The following is a 19,029-nucleotide window of genomic DNA, read 5'->3' on the forward strand; positions in this document are numbered from 1 at the left end:
GGCTGGCCTGGCCTGCTCCTTGCTGCCATGTGCAGCTCCCGGAACTGGCTGGAGCTACATGCTGCTGAACAGCTGTCTCTGCATGGGCCACGAGCATCCCAAGGTCCTGCCACCTCCTGCTGCTGCCCCAGTAGCAGGGGCTGTAAGCCATGGGGGGCGCATATCACACCCCATTAACTCTACACACCCACACCCTGTCCACAACCCTCCCAATATACACACACTCATACCTCCTCACAAACCCCACATATACACCCTGCCATAGACACACCCGCCACACACACACACACACACACACACATGCGCGCAAGCACGCACCCCACTGTAGATACACACCCATCCCCCAACCCCCCCATTTATGAGTAAGACTTTATTTTTGAGCTATTATGCAATCACCTCTATGTACACTACAGAAATGCACATAAATCAGGACAATATTTTTTTGAAATAAAATTAAAATATGTTATAGTAGATGTTTGACTTCCAGTATATGATTTCTGGTTCTAAGATGGCACCCCTCCCCCACCTCTGGAGTACTTCCAGGGGCTTAGGGGACAGGACTTCCAGTTCTAAAATGGTGACCAGGGGGCATGGCACCTTTCAAGGGGTGGACTCACCCTTGCAGCCCTCGACTGCTCACCAAAACTCATTAAGTGGTCCTTCAGCTGAAATAATTGCCCATCCCTGCTGTAGGCCTACCAGTCTCATTTACTAGAATCTGGTGTAAAGTTACTCTGGGGGGAAAAAATTGAGAGTAAAACTACAACAACATAACCTCTGTGAATGTAGATATATGTCTGCTTCTATCCCAGACTAAACACTTTTTGAAAACAGCAGCGGTATTACTGGCTTCCCTGCCTGATGGTGACAGGCACTGCGGTAATGCTGACTACAGCAGCTCTTGTGGGAGAGCTGGTTGTCTGTCTGCTCCAGATACGAGTATGCAAAGGACATACATTCTTTAAATATCCTGTCTTGTTTTCCTCATTCTCTTAGTTCTCTGTTTCTGTCACATGGGTATATGGCCAGAACCATGGCCCATTGATTTTCTGTAAAGTAAAAATTGGCTTGTTGGCTCACTGTCTTATGTATATGGATAGCTTTTAGAAGTCTCTATATGCTTCATTATTTAGTAGTTTGCTTCTTTAGGTGGTGGAACATGTTGTGGACTATGAAAGTCTTCTAGTAACATGTCATGATTTTATAAATGTACTTAAAAAAAACCCTGAATGTTTATGATTCCACCTTCTCCTTTACTAGGTAAGTGTAAACTGATGGGAGAGTTTTTGTTTAAGATCTTGAACAGCTGTTCATTTCTAGCAGTAGAAATTTATCAGGCAGCTTGCCTGGTGCTCCTCTGCTCCCAGTAATGGAAACAGAATGAGAGAGCAGCAGGTAGAGAGCAGCTACTCCACTGTCCTCCCAGACTGGTCCATGAAGGGACCAGAAGCCACCACCAAAGCTCCCTGCCCACTCCAGTCTGGGAAGCCCTGGTCTGAAGAATGGGAGTGGGGCTTTTCCCTGCTGCTCCACTCCTCTTCCAAATGAGACCAAACCAGGAGGGGAGCATACAGGCTTTCATTCTTGCAAGAGTTTCTCTCACAAGGGAGATCCTCCACATTGACAGGTTCCTTTTCTCCCAGAAGGTGTGTATTTCCCTTGGGAACAATTGAATAAACACCTGTAATTTCTACTGGGAAAGTGGTGATTCTCCTTGTAGAAACACAATGCCTGTATGTAGCCTTATGTCATGTACTGAGATTCAGTTTCTCGTGGGAGAATTATTGCTTTTAGAAGTCCACCAATACGTTGGTCCCATATCTAATCAGCAACAATATAAGGAAAATTCACAGCATCAGGAATTGGCTTTTTTTGGCTAACATGGCCAATAAATGCTTCATCCATATGTGCAGCTGCAGCACAGCATGTAGGTGGCCAGGAGCACAGCCCAGCAGTGTTGAGAGCAGCTGAGTCCGGCTGTTAAATCTGTTGTGAAGGAAGGGGTATGGGGTTCAGATTGAGGCCCCTGCAGTGAGGGAGGGAGTGGGGCAGGGGCAGGAGCTGCCCAGCTGGGGTTGGATGCAAGATAGAGCAGCTCATCCTGGGTGGGAGGGGAGGGTGGTGGCGGCTCCCACAACTGCGTGTATCTCAGGAGGGCATGGGGTGGGGGCGTGCCCCTGGATCTGCGTGTGGGCCAAAGGCAGGCTGCTGCTGTGGGCAGGGCCAGGGGCAGTGCCGGGCTCTTCCCAGTGAGGGGCTGGGCCAGGGCTGCACTTGGGGCAGACAGAGGGGGCTATGGCGAAGGTTGGGGTGGCTGCAGCCTGCCCCCATGCTGTAACCCACCTTCCAGCGCTGCTGCCACTGCCCTGAGCAAAGCCCGGCCCAGCCCTCCACTGGGAAGAGCCTGGTGCCGCCCCAGTCCCAGCCTGCAGCAGCAGCCTGCCCTCACCCTGCATGCAGATCCGGGGACACCCCCCCCATACCCACCTGGGGTGTACGCAGCAGCAAGAGCTGCCCCCCCATCCCCAAATGTGCCGCTTCTGGCTCCGTCCTGCACTCTGCCCTGGCTGTGCAGCACCTGCCCCTGCCCCAGCCCCAGTCCTTCCTTCACCACTGGGGCCTTGATCTTCCCCACCACTTACCAGCCAGACACTGGTCTTCAAGCTGCCCAGCTGCATGTTGGCAGTCAGATCAATATCGGCCATCAGTATTGGCCCAAAAACTCTCTATCAGTGCACCCCTAATTGCTCTCCCAGTAAAAACCCTGAGTGTACAGATGTTCCAGTTTTTTTCCCCCAGAGCAAAATTGGCTACTCAAGGAGAAAACTAGCTGGGAACAGCTAGGAGAACGAATATCTGTATATGTTCTCCTCTGAGAGAAGCCACAACACAGTCCTCCAGTGCCCCAAGGTGATGTATATGCAGCCTGAGTTACCTGTTTCTGGTTACCTGGAGAGACAGCACTAATGCTGGGTAAAGTGTTCCAAGGAATAGAGTTCCCAGAGTTGAGGCCTGAAACCTTTTATTTTTAAAGAGTCCACATTTAATATTGAAATGTTCAGTATAGATGTCAGATTTGATCATTCCAGACATGTAATTCACGACTGGCCATATCCTATAACAGCATTCAGTATTATTAAAAAGTTACGTAGGGCCACATATTGCTTCTCATGTTTATTTTTAGAATGTGCTCAAGGGGCTTTTGTAGGCTGCTGACTTTTGCTGAGCAAAGGTCTGGAAATCCCTCCAGGGTAGAGTGAAGTCTGCAGCAGTTACTTCATCAATGGAGCTAATGTTCAGACTTATTTGTCCACCTACTCTTTAACCCGTAAACCATCATTGGCCCTGGTTTCTCAACCAGTTCATGTTTAGGGCTACATTTTTTGCAGTGTCAGATTTAAAAAAACATTTTTAAGGCAAGTCACAGAATGATCATGGTGAAAAAGGTAAATCATGGAAAGTAGTTTCTGCACTGTTTAAAGTCAGACTGTCAGGCTGTAAAAAGAAGTGCATGCAGTGTCAAGGTTTATGATAGAAGTGAAGAGCTGGGATGACTTAGCAAAATTAATTTTGTACATGTAACTTTGGCGTCCCAAAATGAAGTAATAATTTTTCTTTTTCTTTTTTTAATCTCTTAAGGTGAACTAGTTATTGCTGAGACAGGTCTGATCCTCTGTGACAGCTGCATTTTTGGGGCTCTTGCTGTCTAAGACTCCTAAGCAGCCCTAGATTTTCCTTTTAATGTCTGCTCAGTTCTCCTTGTGTCCCCCCACCCATAACAAGCAAAAAGGCCATAACCAAAGCCTCTTTAAAGTTGCTTGCATATTACATACGACTTATATGTTAGCAGTGGCAAGAGTCTAGCCTTCTTCTAATAGAAGTCTAGTCATCTTCTAATACTGCTGACTTGGGTACTATATAATTTTGGTACTTTAGGTGATACAGTAGGGCACAAACAGAAGTGACAATTTTCACCCAGTGTAGCCCCTGAAAGCACTGTGACCTAACACAAATGCATGGCTGCAGAGCACTTTAAAATGTCTCAATTCCATAACAGTCTGAACCTTAATTATATGAGGGTTTGGATGAAGATGCTTCAAAGCGGGGTGCCTTCGTTGACTTGTATCAGCGTATGTTGGGAGCAGGCCTGGGCTGACACAGCCCAGCTTTGCTCCTGATGCAGTTTTCAGAATGGGGAGGTGGGTAGGGAAGGGGGGGGAGTAGAGGGAGCTCATTCTGGGGGTGCCCAGCCAGCGGTGGAGGGTGGGATTAGATGGATCGGAGCCCCCACCTCCCTGAGGTGGGAGACTCCAATCTCCCCCCTGCCATTATAATGCAGGCTGGGGAAACCCCAAAATAGACATCCCTCCCCTGCTTTCTCCCCCTCCCATCCCGAGACAGCATGGGCTGGGGAGGAGGAGGAAAGGGAAAGGGCTAAGGGAAGCTGCGGAGGACAAAGCCTCTCTCCCTTCCTCTGTCTGCTCCAAACTGGAGCTTGATTCCCCCACCCTCCCAACACGACAGTTTGAAGGATTGGTCTAACTCATGGCACTATGTGTGAAGCACAATGAGTTAAACCGCAGATCTGCATTTCTGTCTGTGCCCTAAATGCCATAAGCGTACTTGCCAAATCTAAATGCATTCTCTTCTGCAAGAAGTTTAAATCAGTTTTGCAAACTACGTTATATATATATTTCTTAGTTATGAGAGACAAACCTAGTTCTTCAGCTTGAGCTTAAGCTTCACCTGTGCTGAATAGGGATGAAGCTGAAAGAACCTTTTGTAATGTTTGTAATTTTATTCTTTTTATAGCTTGTAGTCTGGTTTCATATTGGTAGTGTGGACGCTTTTGAACGGAATCTGGAAACTGCACAGCAAGAATTAGGAATAGAAGCAGAGAAAAGAATACCTGTACTCTACACAACAGTGAATGATGGGTAAGAAACTTGTTATCAAGATACCTATTATTTAAGGAAACAGTGCATCTCTTTCACAGTGCACTAGATGGCAGTACTACCAGCAATGCTCTCTTTTTTGACTTAGTTGTTCTAGTATGTCTGTCAGTGAGCAGGGACTTGGTTGTCTGTATTCAAAGATACCTTGTAATTTTTTTATGGGCTTAACATCTCATTATTGACACCAAACTTTGGGGCAAAGCATCCACTCCTGAAGACAGGAGGGCGATCCAGCGTGACCTGGACAGGCTCAGCAAATGGGCGGACAAGAACCTGATGGTGTTTAACGCCGAAAAATGTAAGGTTCTCCACCTTGGGAGGAAAAACCTGCAGTATCCTTATAGGCTCGGCAGTGCTACACTGGCTAGCACTACGGAAGAAACAGACTTGGGGGTCATCATTGACCACAAGATGAACGTGAGCCTGCAATGCGATGCTGCGGCTAGTAAAGTGACCAAAACGCTGGCTCGCATCCGTAGATGCTTCTCAAGCAAATCCCGGGACGTCATTCTCCCCTTGTACTTGGCCTTGGTGAGGCCGCAGCTGGAGTACTGCATCCAGTTTTGGACTCCACAATTCAAAAAGGATGTGGAGAAGCTTGAGAGAGTCCAGAGAAGAGCCACGTGCATGATCAGAGGTCAGGAAAACAGACCTTATGATGACAGGCTGAGAGCCATGGGGCTCTTAAGCTTGGAAAAGCACAGGCTCAGGGGTGATCTAATGGCCACCTATAAGTTTATCAGGGGTGACCACCAGTATCTGGGGAAATGTTTGTTCACCAGAGCGCCCCATGGGTTGATGAGGTCGAATGGTCATAAACTACTGCAAGATCGTTTCAGGCGGGACTTAAGGAAGAATTTCTTCACTGTCCGAGCCCCCAAGGTCTGGAACAGCCTGCCATCGGAGGTGGTTCAAGCATCTACGTTGAACATCTTCAGGAGTAAATTGGATGCTTATCTTGCTGGGATCCTATGACCCCAGCTGACTTCCTGCCCTTTGGGCAGGGGACTGGACTCGATGATCTTCCGAGGTCCCTTCCAGCCCTAATGGCTATGAAATCCATGAATTGCATATTTCTGTGTGTCCACTGTTGGTCCTTTTTATGCAGTAAGACCAACTTAAATTTTTAGCGCTCTTATAATCCCTACAAAGAGTAAAGGATTGATGTATAATAAATAATATAAAAATTGGTGTAAATAGACTTATATTGAATTAGTCTTGGATGGCTTAGCTTTCATGAGTTGGCTCCAGCACAGCAGACTATAGCTGCTTCTCTTATTAGGTGTATCAGTAGTAACCACTGAATGGCTTATTTCAGTAACTGGTTTCATGTTGGTCTAGTTTAGAGGCTCCAAACTCCCTTGGTATGTCATGGGCTGGCTCTTGACCCACTGCACTTGCATTGCAAGCAGCAGCAGTGTTGACCACTGCAGGTTCTTGAGCCACGGGGATCAAGATACTTGTCACCCTTCCACTCCTGACATGTCTGCAGCAGGGCTCTTCCTGTCATAATTTGGCAGCAGGCCCTACCCCTGAATTCCTATACCCCTCCAGCAGCCCCACAGGTCAGATGATATAGCTTGCAGCTCATATCCAGCCTGCTAGCTGCATCTGGTCTAAGCTAATATTGAAGTAAAGACTTGCTAATCTATGTGAAAATAAGTGTTGTACGTCAGGACCCTTTAGTTTGTGAGGTGAGCTTCTGAGTCCTGTACTTCAGCCAGGAGTTTGCAATGCCTCAGTGGTTGGTTTGGTGTTTTGCTTGTTGGTCTGTTATGCTTGGGATCCTGTACATATGTCAGTGATTTCTCCCTCTTATTATATTACATGATGATGTTGTGCTGTTCCCCATTTTCTATATAGCAACAGGAAAGATAGTCCAGTGTTTCAGGTGCTCTCCTGAGCATGCAAAGAATAAGGTTCAGTTTTCTGTGTTGCGGCCGCACAGGGTGACTGAGCCAGGTGACTTAATCTCTGTGCTTCAGTTCTCCATCAGAAAGAAGGAGATATAAGAGTAATTTCTGAATTGGGAAGGTATACCATGAGGGTAAAAACGTAAAGGACAATGAAGAGGTCAGATAATGTCCAAGGTAAAAAGCTTGCAAAAAGCAGAAGTGGGTATGTGGAAGATGATTAGTAAGTTTTAGCCAATCAGCCTGAACATGGGAAAGGGGAGATAAAGAGATTGAAGGAAGGAGAAAGAAGGAACGAAAAACACTTTGATAAAAATTTACAAACCTCTTGGCCTTTTAACTTAAAGGCTGCAGATTTATAGAACATTGTCTTTTTGAATAATGTCAATTATGTAACTTATTTTCATATGCATTAATAACTTGTGTGACTTTTTTTCTTTCAGTTCATTTCTTCTGAGCCTGCTACCTACAGTTCTTATCATTTCCTTTTTATGGTATATAATAAAAAGAGGGCCTACAGGCATGGGTCGAACAGGACGGGGAATGGGAGGACTTTTCAGTGTGGGTGAAACCACAGCCAAGGTCCTGAAAGATGAAATAGATGTGAAGTTTAAGGATGTAGCTGGCTGTGAAGAGGCCAAGTTAGAGATCATGGAGTTTGTCAACTTCCTGAAAAACCCAAAACAGTATCAGGATCTAGGAGCAAAAATCCCAAAGGTGAGGAAACAACAGTTCAGTAGGTGCAGTAGATGTAACTGTTTTAACCAATGTACTGAAGCTTTTTCTTGTGTAATCTAAAATTATTTCAGTTATGTATATATTTCCTAGGCACTCTGAATTAGATCAGTAATTTTGAAGCAGATGATTCATTCCAACTCTTTTCTTTTGACCAAAAATCTGAAGAAAAATTAATAACCCATAATGTATATGTAGTGCAACAATGCTTCTGAAGCATGTAATGCCAATAACAGGCTTTTTTCATGTAGACAGCCTGACATATGTTTGTGTCAGTCAAAATTTGTTACATATTTATATATAGTAAATGTATGCCTAATATTTTATAATCAATTGACAAAGAATTCTCTGTTTTTTTTAGCCCGAATACAGGTTGTGCCCATGTGCTTATATTGCACCAGCTAAATAAAAGAACATAGTTTTAATATTCTGGATCAAAATGTTTTGAGCTAAATCTTCAAAACCTGTTAAATGGCAGCAAGTTACCTGAGTTTTGATACAGCATTCAGGTTTAAATGAGATTGAAATTGAGATCTTAGCCTCCTAAAATAACTTTTGGTCCCCATTCTAAATCTTCCCTTCACTGATTATCCTAAAATATACTGTAGAACATATTTGGGTGAGATTTATGTATATATGATGTTTCTTCCTGTGACAGAAGTTAACTGTGCTTTTTATTCCCCCAGGGAGCCATTCTGACAGGTCCTCCAGGCACTGGAAAAACACTGTTAGCTAAAGCTACAGCCGGAGAAGCTGATGTCCCTTTCATTACAGTTAATGGCTCTGAGTTTTTAGAGATGTTTGTTGGTGTGGGTCCAGCTCGAGTAAGTCTTTGGCACTGTTGTATTATTTCACTGTCAGCTGTTAAAAGGATGCTCTCAAAGTTAGTAGGCTAAAAGCCTGATATATCTTAAGTTACAGTTATCTATTCACTGTATTTTGGTAGTAGCACCAGGTGTACTTAAAAGGTTCAGCATGAAGTCGATTATAATGTATGTTAAAAAAATCTGTAATTTTTCTGTAAGTGCAAGTCATCCATGCCTGTGATACTTTATCACTCTACTCTGCTTTCTGAAGTTTGTACTAAAACTTTCTCTCAAGCCCTACAGTGAAGTGCATATATAGTTATCCAGAACTGGACACAGTACTCCAGCTGTGGCCTGACCAGCGCCACATAGAGAGGGAGAATCACCTCCCTGGACCTGTTTGTGAAGCACTTACGGATGCACGATGAGGTGCGACTGGCTCTGCTGACTACTTCAATCACATTGACAACTCATGTTCATCCTGGAGTCAACAGTGACTCCAAGATCTCTTTCTGACCATCTCAGCACCACTGAGGGAGAAAGAAATCTTGGAGTCACTGTTGACTCCAGGATGAACATGAGTCGTCAATGTGATGAAGTAGTCGGCAGAGCCAATCGCACCTCGTCATGCATCCGTAAGTGCTTCACGAACAGGTCCAGGGAGATGATTCTTCCTCTCTACACGGCACTGGTCAGGCTGCAGCTGGAGTACTGTGTCCAGTTCTGGACACCGCAGTTCAAGCAGGATGCAGACAACCAGGAGAGGGTCCAAAGAAGAGCTGCTCATCTGATTGGAAGCCTGCAGGGAAAACCCTATGAGGAAAGGCTAAAGGACCTTAACCTTTTCAGCCTCTCCAAGAAAACGTTGAGAGGGGACCTTGTGGCAGCGTACAAATTCATAAGGGGAGAGTAACACAAAGTAGGCGATAATCTGTTTACCAGGGCATCCCCTGGAACAACAAAGAACAATGGCCATAAGCTATTGGACAGTAGGTTTAGACTGGACATTAGAAAAAAGTTCTTCACAGTCAGGGTTGCCAGGATCTGGAATGGGCTTTCAAGGGAAGTGGTGCTTGCCCCATCCTTGGGGGTCTTCAAGAGGAGACTGGACAGGCATATGGCTGGGATCATGTGATTCCAGGTTTGGTGACCCTTTGGTTGCCTGGCAGGATCAAGGGGTCGGACTAGATGGCCCACTGAGGTCCCTTCCAACCCTAGAATCTATGAATAAAATACTTAGCTGCTCAATTAACTGGATTCTTGGCAAAGTGTCTTTCTCCCCACTTTTAAATTTAGTTAGCATTTCTTTGAAACTCTTGCTTTTTTTAAGTGTCTGGTCTTACAGTTGTCTGAGTTTTAAAAAAAAAAAAAGGTTTCTGGCTGAAATTTGAACAAGACTTAATCCAAGGGTCTTAGGTGTTGTTTTTTTTGTTACCATAAATCAAAAAGCAAACACAAATGTTTCTAATTCCCCCCTCCCCCCGACACAATCCTGGAATATTATGAAATGTAAAGGTCGTCTTTCTGATCTTAGTGCTTGAGCTGTTTTGGTACAGCTTTCAGAGAAAACTGTAATGTAACAGGCTGTAGTCACTGTGGCAGGGCACTGTAGGTGCCTGCCACTTTAAGGGCTGAGCCAAGTAGCCAGCAGGTGCTTGATTGTGGTGGCCATTTTAGATCCCTGGTCGCCTATATAAACAGAGCAGTTTGCTGCTGGCAGGCCAGGCAGTAACATCGCCTGGCTGCAAGGCTGCATGCAACATCCTGGAGGTAAGGGCAGGAGCTGTAGGGGTTGGTTTGGAGGCTCCTAGGCATGACCTAAAACTGCACCCTGTTGGGAGTGGGTGGCCTGTTGGGAGCTTGGGGCTCCCAGTGGTGCGGGAGCCTCCAGGAAATGCCAGGCCAGTTGCCACACCGGTGAAAGGCAAGTAGAGGTTCCTTAACCCCAGCTGTAACCTTTGGGTGTGCTATTTGAACCATCTGATCCAGGGAAGGTCAGGTAAGCTTCAGGAAGCACCTGAGCCTGCTGGGGTGAGTGACCCCATGGGGCCAGGCACACTTCATGAAGCATCTGAGCTGGGAATGGGAGACCCTGATCCCTGAGTGCAGGCAGGAGGCGTAGACCCAACTGAGGGACTTGACTGGGCAATGCTGGGGCCAGGACCGGAAGGCTCAAAAAGGCCAGGGGCCCACCGCATGGGACGCTCATATAGAGCGAAGAAGCTCAGGGTCCCGACTGATCTGCGACAGGGCCAGGGTTTATAGGGAAGCCAAAGGTCCCATGGAAGGGGCCACAGCTAATGGATGAAGGAGACAGTTGAGTAGACTGCCTGAGATGCCATCTTTGAGGCTTGGGCTGTGGTGTAGGGGTGGAACGGAGCCGCGGATAGCCACCCCAATATCGGGGTATATAATGGGCAGCCTCCCTCCTAATTAATATCTCAATTTTGTTCCATCTAGACATGGCAGGCAAGTCAGGTGGGCGGTGTGCCTAGAGGCAGGTGGGGAAACTAGCACTGTGGCTAGTCTGGGAGCCCCACTTTGCCACAGTCGCAAGCTAACATAGATTTGCAACCAGAGTTACTGATAAAATTGCTGCTTGCGCTAACCTGATTTTTGGGTGCTATGGATGAGTAGTCGTTAGAGTATCATGAAGCATGTTAAGTAAGTTCATAAACTGATAGCTTTGACTTGTATACACAATCTTATTTTTTGTGGGGAGGGAGCAGGAATTACTGTACCTGAATGAAGCTGGGTTAAAATTCGACCAGTTACTTCATTTATGTGTGCAAGAGCCTGCAGCTATAAACTGTTACACTTGACACTTGCTGCATGGTTTAGAGCAGCAGCAGCTCCCCCTTCCCTTTTGAAACTGCTCCACGTATACTGTCTGTACCCAAAGACTGTGACAATACCGTCCAAGCAGGCTGAACTAAGGCCATCTGAGAAGCCTTGCTTCTGACATTTCAGAGCTTTTGAGTGCTTGACTTTGCAACTTTAATGTTCTCTTAGTATAAATTGTACATAAAGAAAACACTAGCACTTGAGTTGCTTTTATTTCTGTTCCACATTCCTTTTGACTTTTTGGGATATGCTTCTAATTGCAGCTTTAGCAGCTTAAATAATAAAGCTGTGAAGCTGATCTGTGTTCTTACACTGCTTTTCATAGACCTTGCCAAATTATTCCCATGAATTCATTTCCTGTTCTTTGTTACTTTTTCAGTTATTTTGCCTGTTTTCTTGCTATAGTAAAAGCTCCATTAACTGGCACCTTACAAGCCAGCATGTTTTATTAACCAGCATGCTGGCTTGTAAGGTAAAATGAAACCACAAGTGCCCACTGTGGCATGTCCAGTTTCCGAGCCTGTGTGGCCCAGGGCAAAGCAGCCTGCGCTGCCGAGCCCCTAAGGCCCAAGGCATAGGGGGCTGCACAGGGCCCGCCTCCCTGTCCCTCAGGCCTGCGGGAGGGTTGGTGATGCTGTGGGAAGGACGGTGATGCTGCGGGAGGGGCAGCAATGCCCCGGAAGCAGCAGGAGAAGCAGCGGCCCAAACAGGCAATGGCGCCTGTTTGGTCTGCTTAGTTAACCGACATATTTTGTTATCCAGCACCCCCCCCCGCCCCTTTTCCCATGGGTGCTGGATAACAAAGCTTTTACTGTATATTATTTCTAATGGAACAACCTGATCTGGTGAGTGAACAGAATAACTGCATTCTGCCATCTGGTCATAGTTCAAGTGCCTTGTTCATAAATTCAAACCGTTTTAAATACAGACCTGCATACACGATATTGGTGCTCCTTTTTGTAATAAAGAATCAGCTCCTTTCTGTAATAAAACTGTGAAAACTTTTACAGTAACCTCCTCCACACACAGTTTTAGTATTTAACTTGTGTGCTTTCCAGAAATACTGCACTACAACACACCCATGTATTTGTTTCATTCTGTTCATTATGCCACTTAATATAAGAAAATTCCAATTTAAAGGATGTTCACTCTTCACAGCAGAACTGTACCTTTCTCAGCATACCTGTTTGTGTTTAGAATATTATCCATTGATTTAATAGAAAGGGAAGTTAGCTGTTTTTCTGCTGTTACTGCATGTTGGATTTTTTAGCAGTCTGCAGTTGGTTGGTATAGTTGGGTGCATCTACACGTGCCATTAAAACAGTGTGCTAAACTCTGGCACAGTTCACACTGGAGAAAACTGCTTCTGGGTGCAGTGTTTACACACGTGCCTGGGACTGCAGCACTTTGAACTGAGGCAGAGAAGCCCTGGGCTGCCAGGGGGTCCCGGGGCTCAGTCCCAGGCTCCAGGTGGTGGCGTCAGGCAGCATCGGGGCTGGCTGGGACACGAGGGTGCTACAGTGCGTGGCTAGGTGGTAGATACCCTCCACACTTTAGCACCCTCATGCCCCAGCCAGACCTTGTCTACATGTGCATTTTGGAGAGTAAATTACTCCACCATAAGATAGTACTGTCCCTAACAGTACTATCCTATGGTAGAGTGAATAAATTTACTGCATCCTAACACTGGTGCATGTGTAGACTGTGATGCTTTACCGCAGAGCTATTTAGTCAACTCTTCAGTAAAGCGCACGTGTAGATGCACCCATTGTGAGTAACTTTTTTTTAGTATTCTGAGGTTCATTCAGGAACACTTATATAAACAAATGAAGGGCAATGAATGTACACAAGTATTGCCAAGGAGGACAAAGTTATTGAGTGAGCTACACCACTGTAGTAGCTACAGCAGTCTTCCAGTGCTTTCTGAGTTGGGCAGGAGACTCTTGAACATTCAGTAGTGAGAATAGCTGGCAGTGTAACAGTCAGTAGTGTGATTATGGTATTGATCTTGCTCACATATGCTTTATGTACCTAAGATGATTAAAAATAACTCATGTATTTTGCTGTCTTGTTAAGGTCCGAGATTTATTTTCTCTTGCTCGTAAAAATGCCCCTTGCATCCTCTTCATTGATGAAATAGATGCAGTAGGACGGAAGAGAGCACGGAGCAACTTTGGAGGGCAAAGTGAACAAGAGAACACACTCAACCAGCTTCTAGTAGAAATGGATGGTAAGAGTTCATCTTCTAATAACAGTGTATAATAACCTCTTGGGCATCTGTTGATTGTTTTGTGATAGATTGACATAGATGTTTGAGTTCAGCAATTTTTCCCCCACTTAGTACCACTCTGGGCATGGGGGGAGGGAAAGAAAAAATACCCAAATGAGTGCTCTTGCTCTTCTCATCGGTTAGCCAGGATTTCAGCTGAAGTTTTAGAGAGAATGTATACGTGAAAATGAAAAAATATGTTCTTTCCCCATTTCCCCATTTAAATTTAAGAAAGACTACTCAGTTTGGCAGAATTTGAGGTCTTTGAGTGTATTCAGGAATTATAAGTGCTGAGAGTGTTTGATGCCTTAGTTCCCCATGGCAGATGTGGGTGAAGATGTTGCACAACACTAGTCTGCACCTTTAGCGGGCTTCAGCTAGTGTTGTGAGGTTCACAGTTTCATAAGTGTTCTGTTTGTTGTCAGTTGCTTTGGTTAAACTAGTACTTTAATTCAGAAACTTGCCCAAAGCAGAGCTGAAAGTGTGTGTCTAATTGTGAAAATATGGAAATATTTTGCCAAATATTTCAACATCACAGTATCATTGTCTTTGATCTTAATGTAAAGAAGGGGTGCTGAGCCCACCGGCCAAATGCCACCCACTGCACTGTGTCATCTGGAGAGCCTTGTGTCCTGGATCTGGAGCCCAATCTTAGTGCAGAGGGCTGGGCAGGGGCAGCACCATGCCCCAGGGCCCAATCCCAGTGGGGTAGGACAGGCAGGGGCAGTTTTATGGCCCGGTGGGGGGCTGGGCAAGGGTGACACCAGATCCCAGGACCTAATCTTGGCCTGGCTTGCTGGGGTGGAAAAGGGCAGTGCTGGACCCCCTAGGATAAATCCTGGCAATGGAGGCAAGGGAAGGAGTGGTACTAGGCCCCAGGGCCCAATCCTGGAACAATTACCTTGATTTGGCCTGCGGACCAGCCCCAACCCTCCTTATCTGTCTGAGGAGGTGCAAAACCAGTGATGTAAAGTATTGCTGCTCATTGTATTAAATATTTGGCTTATTAAGGTGCAGTAGTTCAGGTGCTTAGTAAGGTGCATCCTACTTCCTGATGCATCTGTTGGGCTTTTATTGCATAAATAAACGGCGATTGTGTGAATTCAAATACTTAAACACTTCATGTTCTGTTTTGGCAGGGTTTAACACTACCACAAATGTAGTAATTTTGGCAGGCACAAACAGACCAGATATACTAGATCCTGCACTGATGAGGCCAGGACGCTTTGATAGGCAGATCTATCTTGGTAAGTTCTTAGCTCTACTGTAGTCTGTATAGAACGTACTATTAATATTAGGACCTTGAATAGTCCCATTAAAATTGTTAGAGCTATTTCCATACCTGAATTTTTGCAGCAACAAGTCTTGTATATAAAAAGGAAGGGCTTTATATTCAGAAGATAATCTTTCTTTTTCTTTTCAACCCCCTTTTAAAGGACCCCCAGATATAAAAGGAAGAGCATCTATTTTCAAAGTTCACCTCAGGCCTCTGAAAGTAGATAGTACATTAAATAAAGATAATCTAGCAAGAAAACTTGCATCACTAACTCCAGGGTTTTCAGGTAAGTGAATTACTTTGCAAAGCCATGTTTACTTTGCATGTATTAAACAAGTGATACCAGTTATTGCAGAGGTAGAAGTAGTTTTTCATTCCTTCCACTTCTCTGGTTTACTAACATTCATTCTGCCCTTCTGCCACTCTGAACATTATTGCAGAGAGAATTCAATACAAGTATTTTTTTTTCTTATATACATGTATATTCTATCTCTCTCAGTAGTTTTGTTATATTCAAATCTTGTTCCAACTCCCCCTGGCTTGGACATACTTTCCTGGCAATGTATATGTAGGCTTTCATCAGTAGATGTCATGTCCTAATCAAGCCTAGGTTTATGCTACCAGATAGCAATAACTTTTGGTCAGCTGTTGGGTCTAAATAGAACTCTTTCTGCCTATACCTATCTCTGGTCTTCAGTGCTAAAAAAACTGTGGTTCTCATTAAATGTTACCATTATTTTAAGTCTCTTTAGAGAACAGTTATCAAATGGCATGAAGACCAAGCTGTCATTATATTCCTGGATGATATCCTTCTAGAACAAGCATTAACACATATTGGGCCCATATGGGAGATGTTTATGCTGTTATTACTCATTTTGTACAAGGCCTACGACAGACAGTACTTACAAGGGATGGGACTTAACAAATTAGTTCTTTTGGCAACAAATTCTTTGATAACTGATTTAAAAATCTAGATCAATTCACATAATATAGTTATGAGTCAGCATTGCAAACAAACTTTTTTGTAGCAGTTGCAACCTTGCTCTCAATTTCTGAAGAGATTTAGTTTATTGGGATGCTTAGTATTTAGCTAACACTAGATTATGTTATGTTTTCCAAAAAGACTGAGAGAGCAGTAGTTGAAAATTATTTACTCTGCCTTGGTTTTTAGGTGCTGACATTGCTAACGTTTGTAATGAAGCTGCTTTAATTGCTGCAAGACACCTTTCAGATGCCATAAACCAAAAGCACTTTGAGCAAGCAATTGAACGAGTAATTGGAGGTGAGAGGGTAGAGTGAATCATCTGAAAAGAAAACGAGGCAGTTGGATTCTCTTTAAATGCCGTAGTTTGGATCTGGTAGCTTGTTTTTTTTTAAGTCAGTTTTAACTATACCCTTTCTTGCTAATAATATAGCATAAGATTTTAAAAGAATTAGGTTACCTCTGCTGTAGTAATTCTTCCTTCCATTGCAAATTTCATTTGATGCTTTTCCCTCATTTGTTCAAGATGAGGGCCAAGAAGAATTTTTAATACCTGTTTTGGGATTTGATAAAATTTAAAAGACCTGCTATACAAAACAGGCTATTTAAAATAATAGCATTGATAAAGAGCATCAGAATACACTGAAACTGTATCATGTTAAGATAACAGTATCACGTTAATGACATAAATACAGAGCATAATGCAAAATGTTATTAGTTTTATTTTATGTTCTTTCCCTTTTTCCATCTATAACTTATTAATATTTCTATATAATGTGTGTCAATGCCAAGCAAGATATACAGGCAACCATCAGTCCTCTGGATCATGGTGTACAGTAAGAGGTCTGTAAGCATTGCACCAAGATCTTTGATGTGTACACCTAGGCAAGCATATGGAGGAGTAGAGGCTGCCCAAGACCTACCATCCTCCCTTTAGACCACTGAGACACGATTCACAGACCAGACCGGTTCCAGATTTTCAGTGCCTTGATGGTTGTAGCTTCTACCAGAGAGCAACAGATAAAAATGGCTGCTGACTGCCTAATACTTCAGTGAGATCATATTTCTGTCAGGGTGATATCTCTTAGCCTTTATCCAACCAAGGAGTTCCCACAAGGCAGTGGGGGCTATGGTTTTGAGGCACTGTATACTCACCTTATTCTGGAGGTTGCTACATTGTGGTATTTTGTAGGAGCTACCCTGCCATGAGTAGCCCCACCACATTGCCACCAGGCCCTCCAGTTGGATGCAGTTTAGGGTCATACCTAGGACTAAAGTAACTTATATAAGATACAGTAATAGGAAACAGAAGTATACTAAAGGGATTTGGCTGGGAGGAAACTGTTTGAAACTTTTGTTAAACTAATACTTGTTTTGTAAAGGTTTGGAAAAGAAAACTCAGGTACTTCAACCAGAGGAGAAAAAGACAGTAGCATATCATGAAGCAGGGCATGCAGTTGCAGGATGGTTTCTGGAACATGCTGACCCACTCTTAAAGGTAAAGCAAGCTAAACCAGTAGTTCTCAACCTTTGTGCATGGGGCTGGATGGGTAGTGCCCAGTCCCTCCATGGGCTGGATCCATCTAGTGGACTCTGTTCAGCACCTGGGGAGTGCATGGTAGGGCCCTATGTGACCAGATGGAGGAGGATGGTGGGGGTAACCCAGCCCAGATCCAGCCATGTGGGGAAAGGAGACTTGGCTCAACCCCAAACCAGCCTGGCATCGGGAAGAGGGCATGGCCTAACCCTGATCCAGCCCTGCAGGGGGAGGGAAGAAGAAAGTGTGGCCCTGCCCCAACCTGGTCAGGTAGAGGGAAGGGGGCATGGCCGTCTGAACCAGGCCCAGTCCCCAGAGGTGAAGTGGGGGGCAGCCTGGCCCCAACCATGCAGGGAAAGGGGGCTTGGCTCAGCCCAGATCTGGTCATGTGTGGGGAGGGTTGTGGCCAGGCTCCAACCTGCCACCTTGGGTTCAAGATTTGGCAGCAGGGGAGGGATTGCAGTCATGATCTTTAGTTCAGGTCATTACTGTCCATAAGATGCAAGCTTCTGAACAACTGTTTTTAGCTTATATGAAATGAGTTGGTGAGTCTTGGTTGTCTTCTTTTGAAGACAGAACCAGTACAATAATTGGCCTCTCCTAATATTGCCAGAGGCTAAATGGAGTTCAGATTGAATACCCAATCAAATGTTTAGGATTGTTTTCCTTCAAAGTTAAGGAGGGCTGAAGACTGGGAGTTGAAAACAGATACTGTTGAGATACAGCTACCCAGTCTTTCCATGATATAAATGAGGTGTGTAAGCTAGGCTTCAGTCACCTAGGTGAGGGAAGGTTCCACTATGAAAGAGGCAGAGAACTACTGATCTCAGTATATCGTGTATTCTAATTTAGGTTCACTAAATTATATCTGTATGGCAGCTGGTAATGAGAGCTTCTCAGACCAGCTAAAATACTTTAACGAGTCCCAAATCTTTTATTCATTAGTGGGAATGCTATATTGTAGTTATTGACAGTGCTCATCCATGTTGGTTGGCTTTCAGTCAGCTTTAATTCATAACCTTTTTGCTTTTGTATACCTGTCCTGCAAATTTAATTCTTTTCTCAAATGTAGAGCACATTTAAAATAGCCCAACCTACATATATGATTTTAAATGACTGCTACTGTTCTGAATAGGCCATAGGCCATAATCCCTGGTAATAGAAAATGCTTGAGAAAAAGCATATCAGTATATATGCACTGACATCAGCAGGAAAGATGGATTGCCATTTGGGTTGAAAACAGCGCTTTACCTGAAGAGGAGTCATGTCAGTTTGACCTTGCTCCCCCAGCATCTGTACAGCTCACATGCTTCAGTAGGGCTTTTTCGCACTTTTATCTAATAGCTGATTCACTCAGTGCTTGGGTAAAACTATCCAACATTTCACTAACAGTTCTCAACTCTCACCCTTCCCCTCTCCAAAAATAAGCCCGGGGTTTTCAGCAACAGACTACAAGCCATAGAGATGGTATATGGTACGCGTATTTGGTTTTTTTTTCTTATAGGACCATGACATTCTTTTTATACCCTATCTTGTCAGAGATTATAACATTGCAGTAATTTGGAGTGTGATTTTTCTTTTTCTTTTCTTTTTTTACTGCTGTTTCCTGCAAAGAACCCAGGATCTGAGAGTCCAGCCAGGTTCTTTGAGAATTACATTATGGGAATTCTGCATTCACAGTTTCAGTTGCATGAATCAAGGGAGAACTCCAC

The 19,029-nt window shown here is 44.4% G+C and overlaps 1 protein-coding gene across 2 annotated transcripts in view; it reads left to right on the forward strand.

Annotated features, from left to right (window-relative positions):
- The window catches only part of AFG3L2 (AFG3 like matrix AAA peptidase subunit 2), a 69,820-nt gene that overhangs the window by 34,251 nt on the left and 16,540 nt on the right, over positions 1–19,029 (forward strand). For both annotated transcript variants that reach the window (XM_019525129.1, XM_019525135.1), the window contains exons 7-14: positions 4,813–4,937; positions 7,312–7,585; positions 8,290–8,427; positions 13,330–13,483; positions 14,662–14,769; positions 14,959–15,084; positions 15,970–16,080; positions 17,163–17,278. In XM_019525129.1, coding sequence (XP_019380674.1) covers positions 4,813–4,937; positions 7,312–7,585; positions 8,290–8,427; positions 13,330–13,483; positions 14,662–14,769; positions 14,959–15,084; positions 15,970–16,080; positions 17,163–17,278 — 1,152 coding nt within the window. The remainder of the gene's footprint in view (positions 1–4,812; positions 4,938–7,311; positions 7,586–8,289; positions 8,428–13,329; positions 13,484–14,661; positions 14,770–14,958; positions 15,085–15,969; positions 16,081–17,162; positions 17,279–19,029) is intronic.

Source organism: Gavialis gangeticus, unplaced genomic scaffold (assembly GCF_001723915.1).
Source record: "Gavialis gangeticus isolate Ggan-Ray unplaced genomic scaffold, GavGan_comp1, whole genome shotgun sequence".
Lineage (NCBI taxonomy): Eukaryota > Metazoa > Chordata > Crocodylia > Gavialidae > Gavialis > Gavialis gangeticus.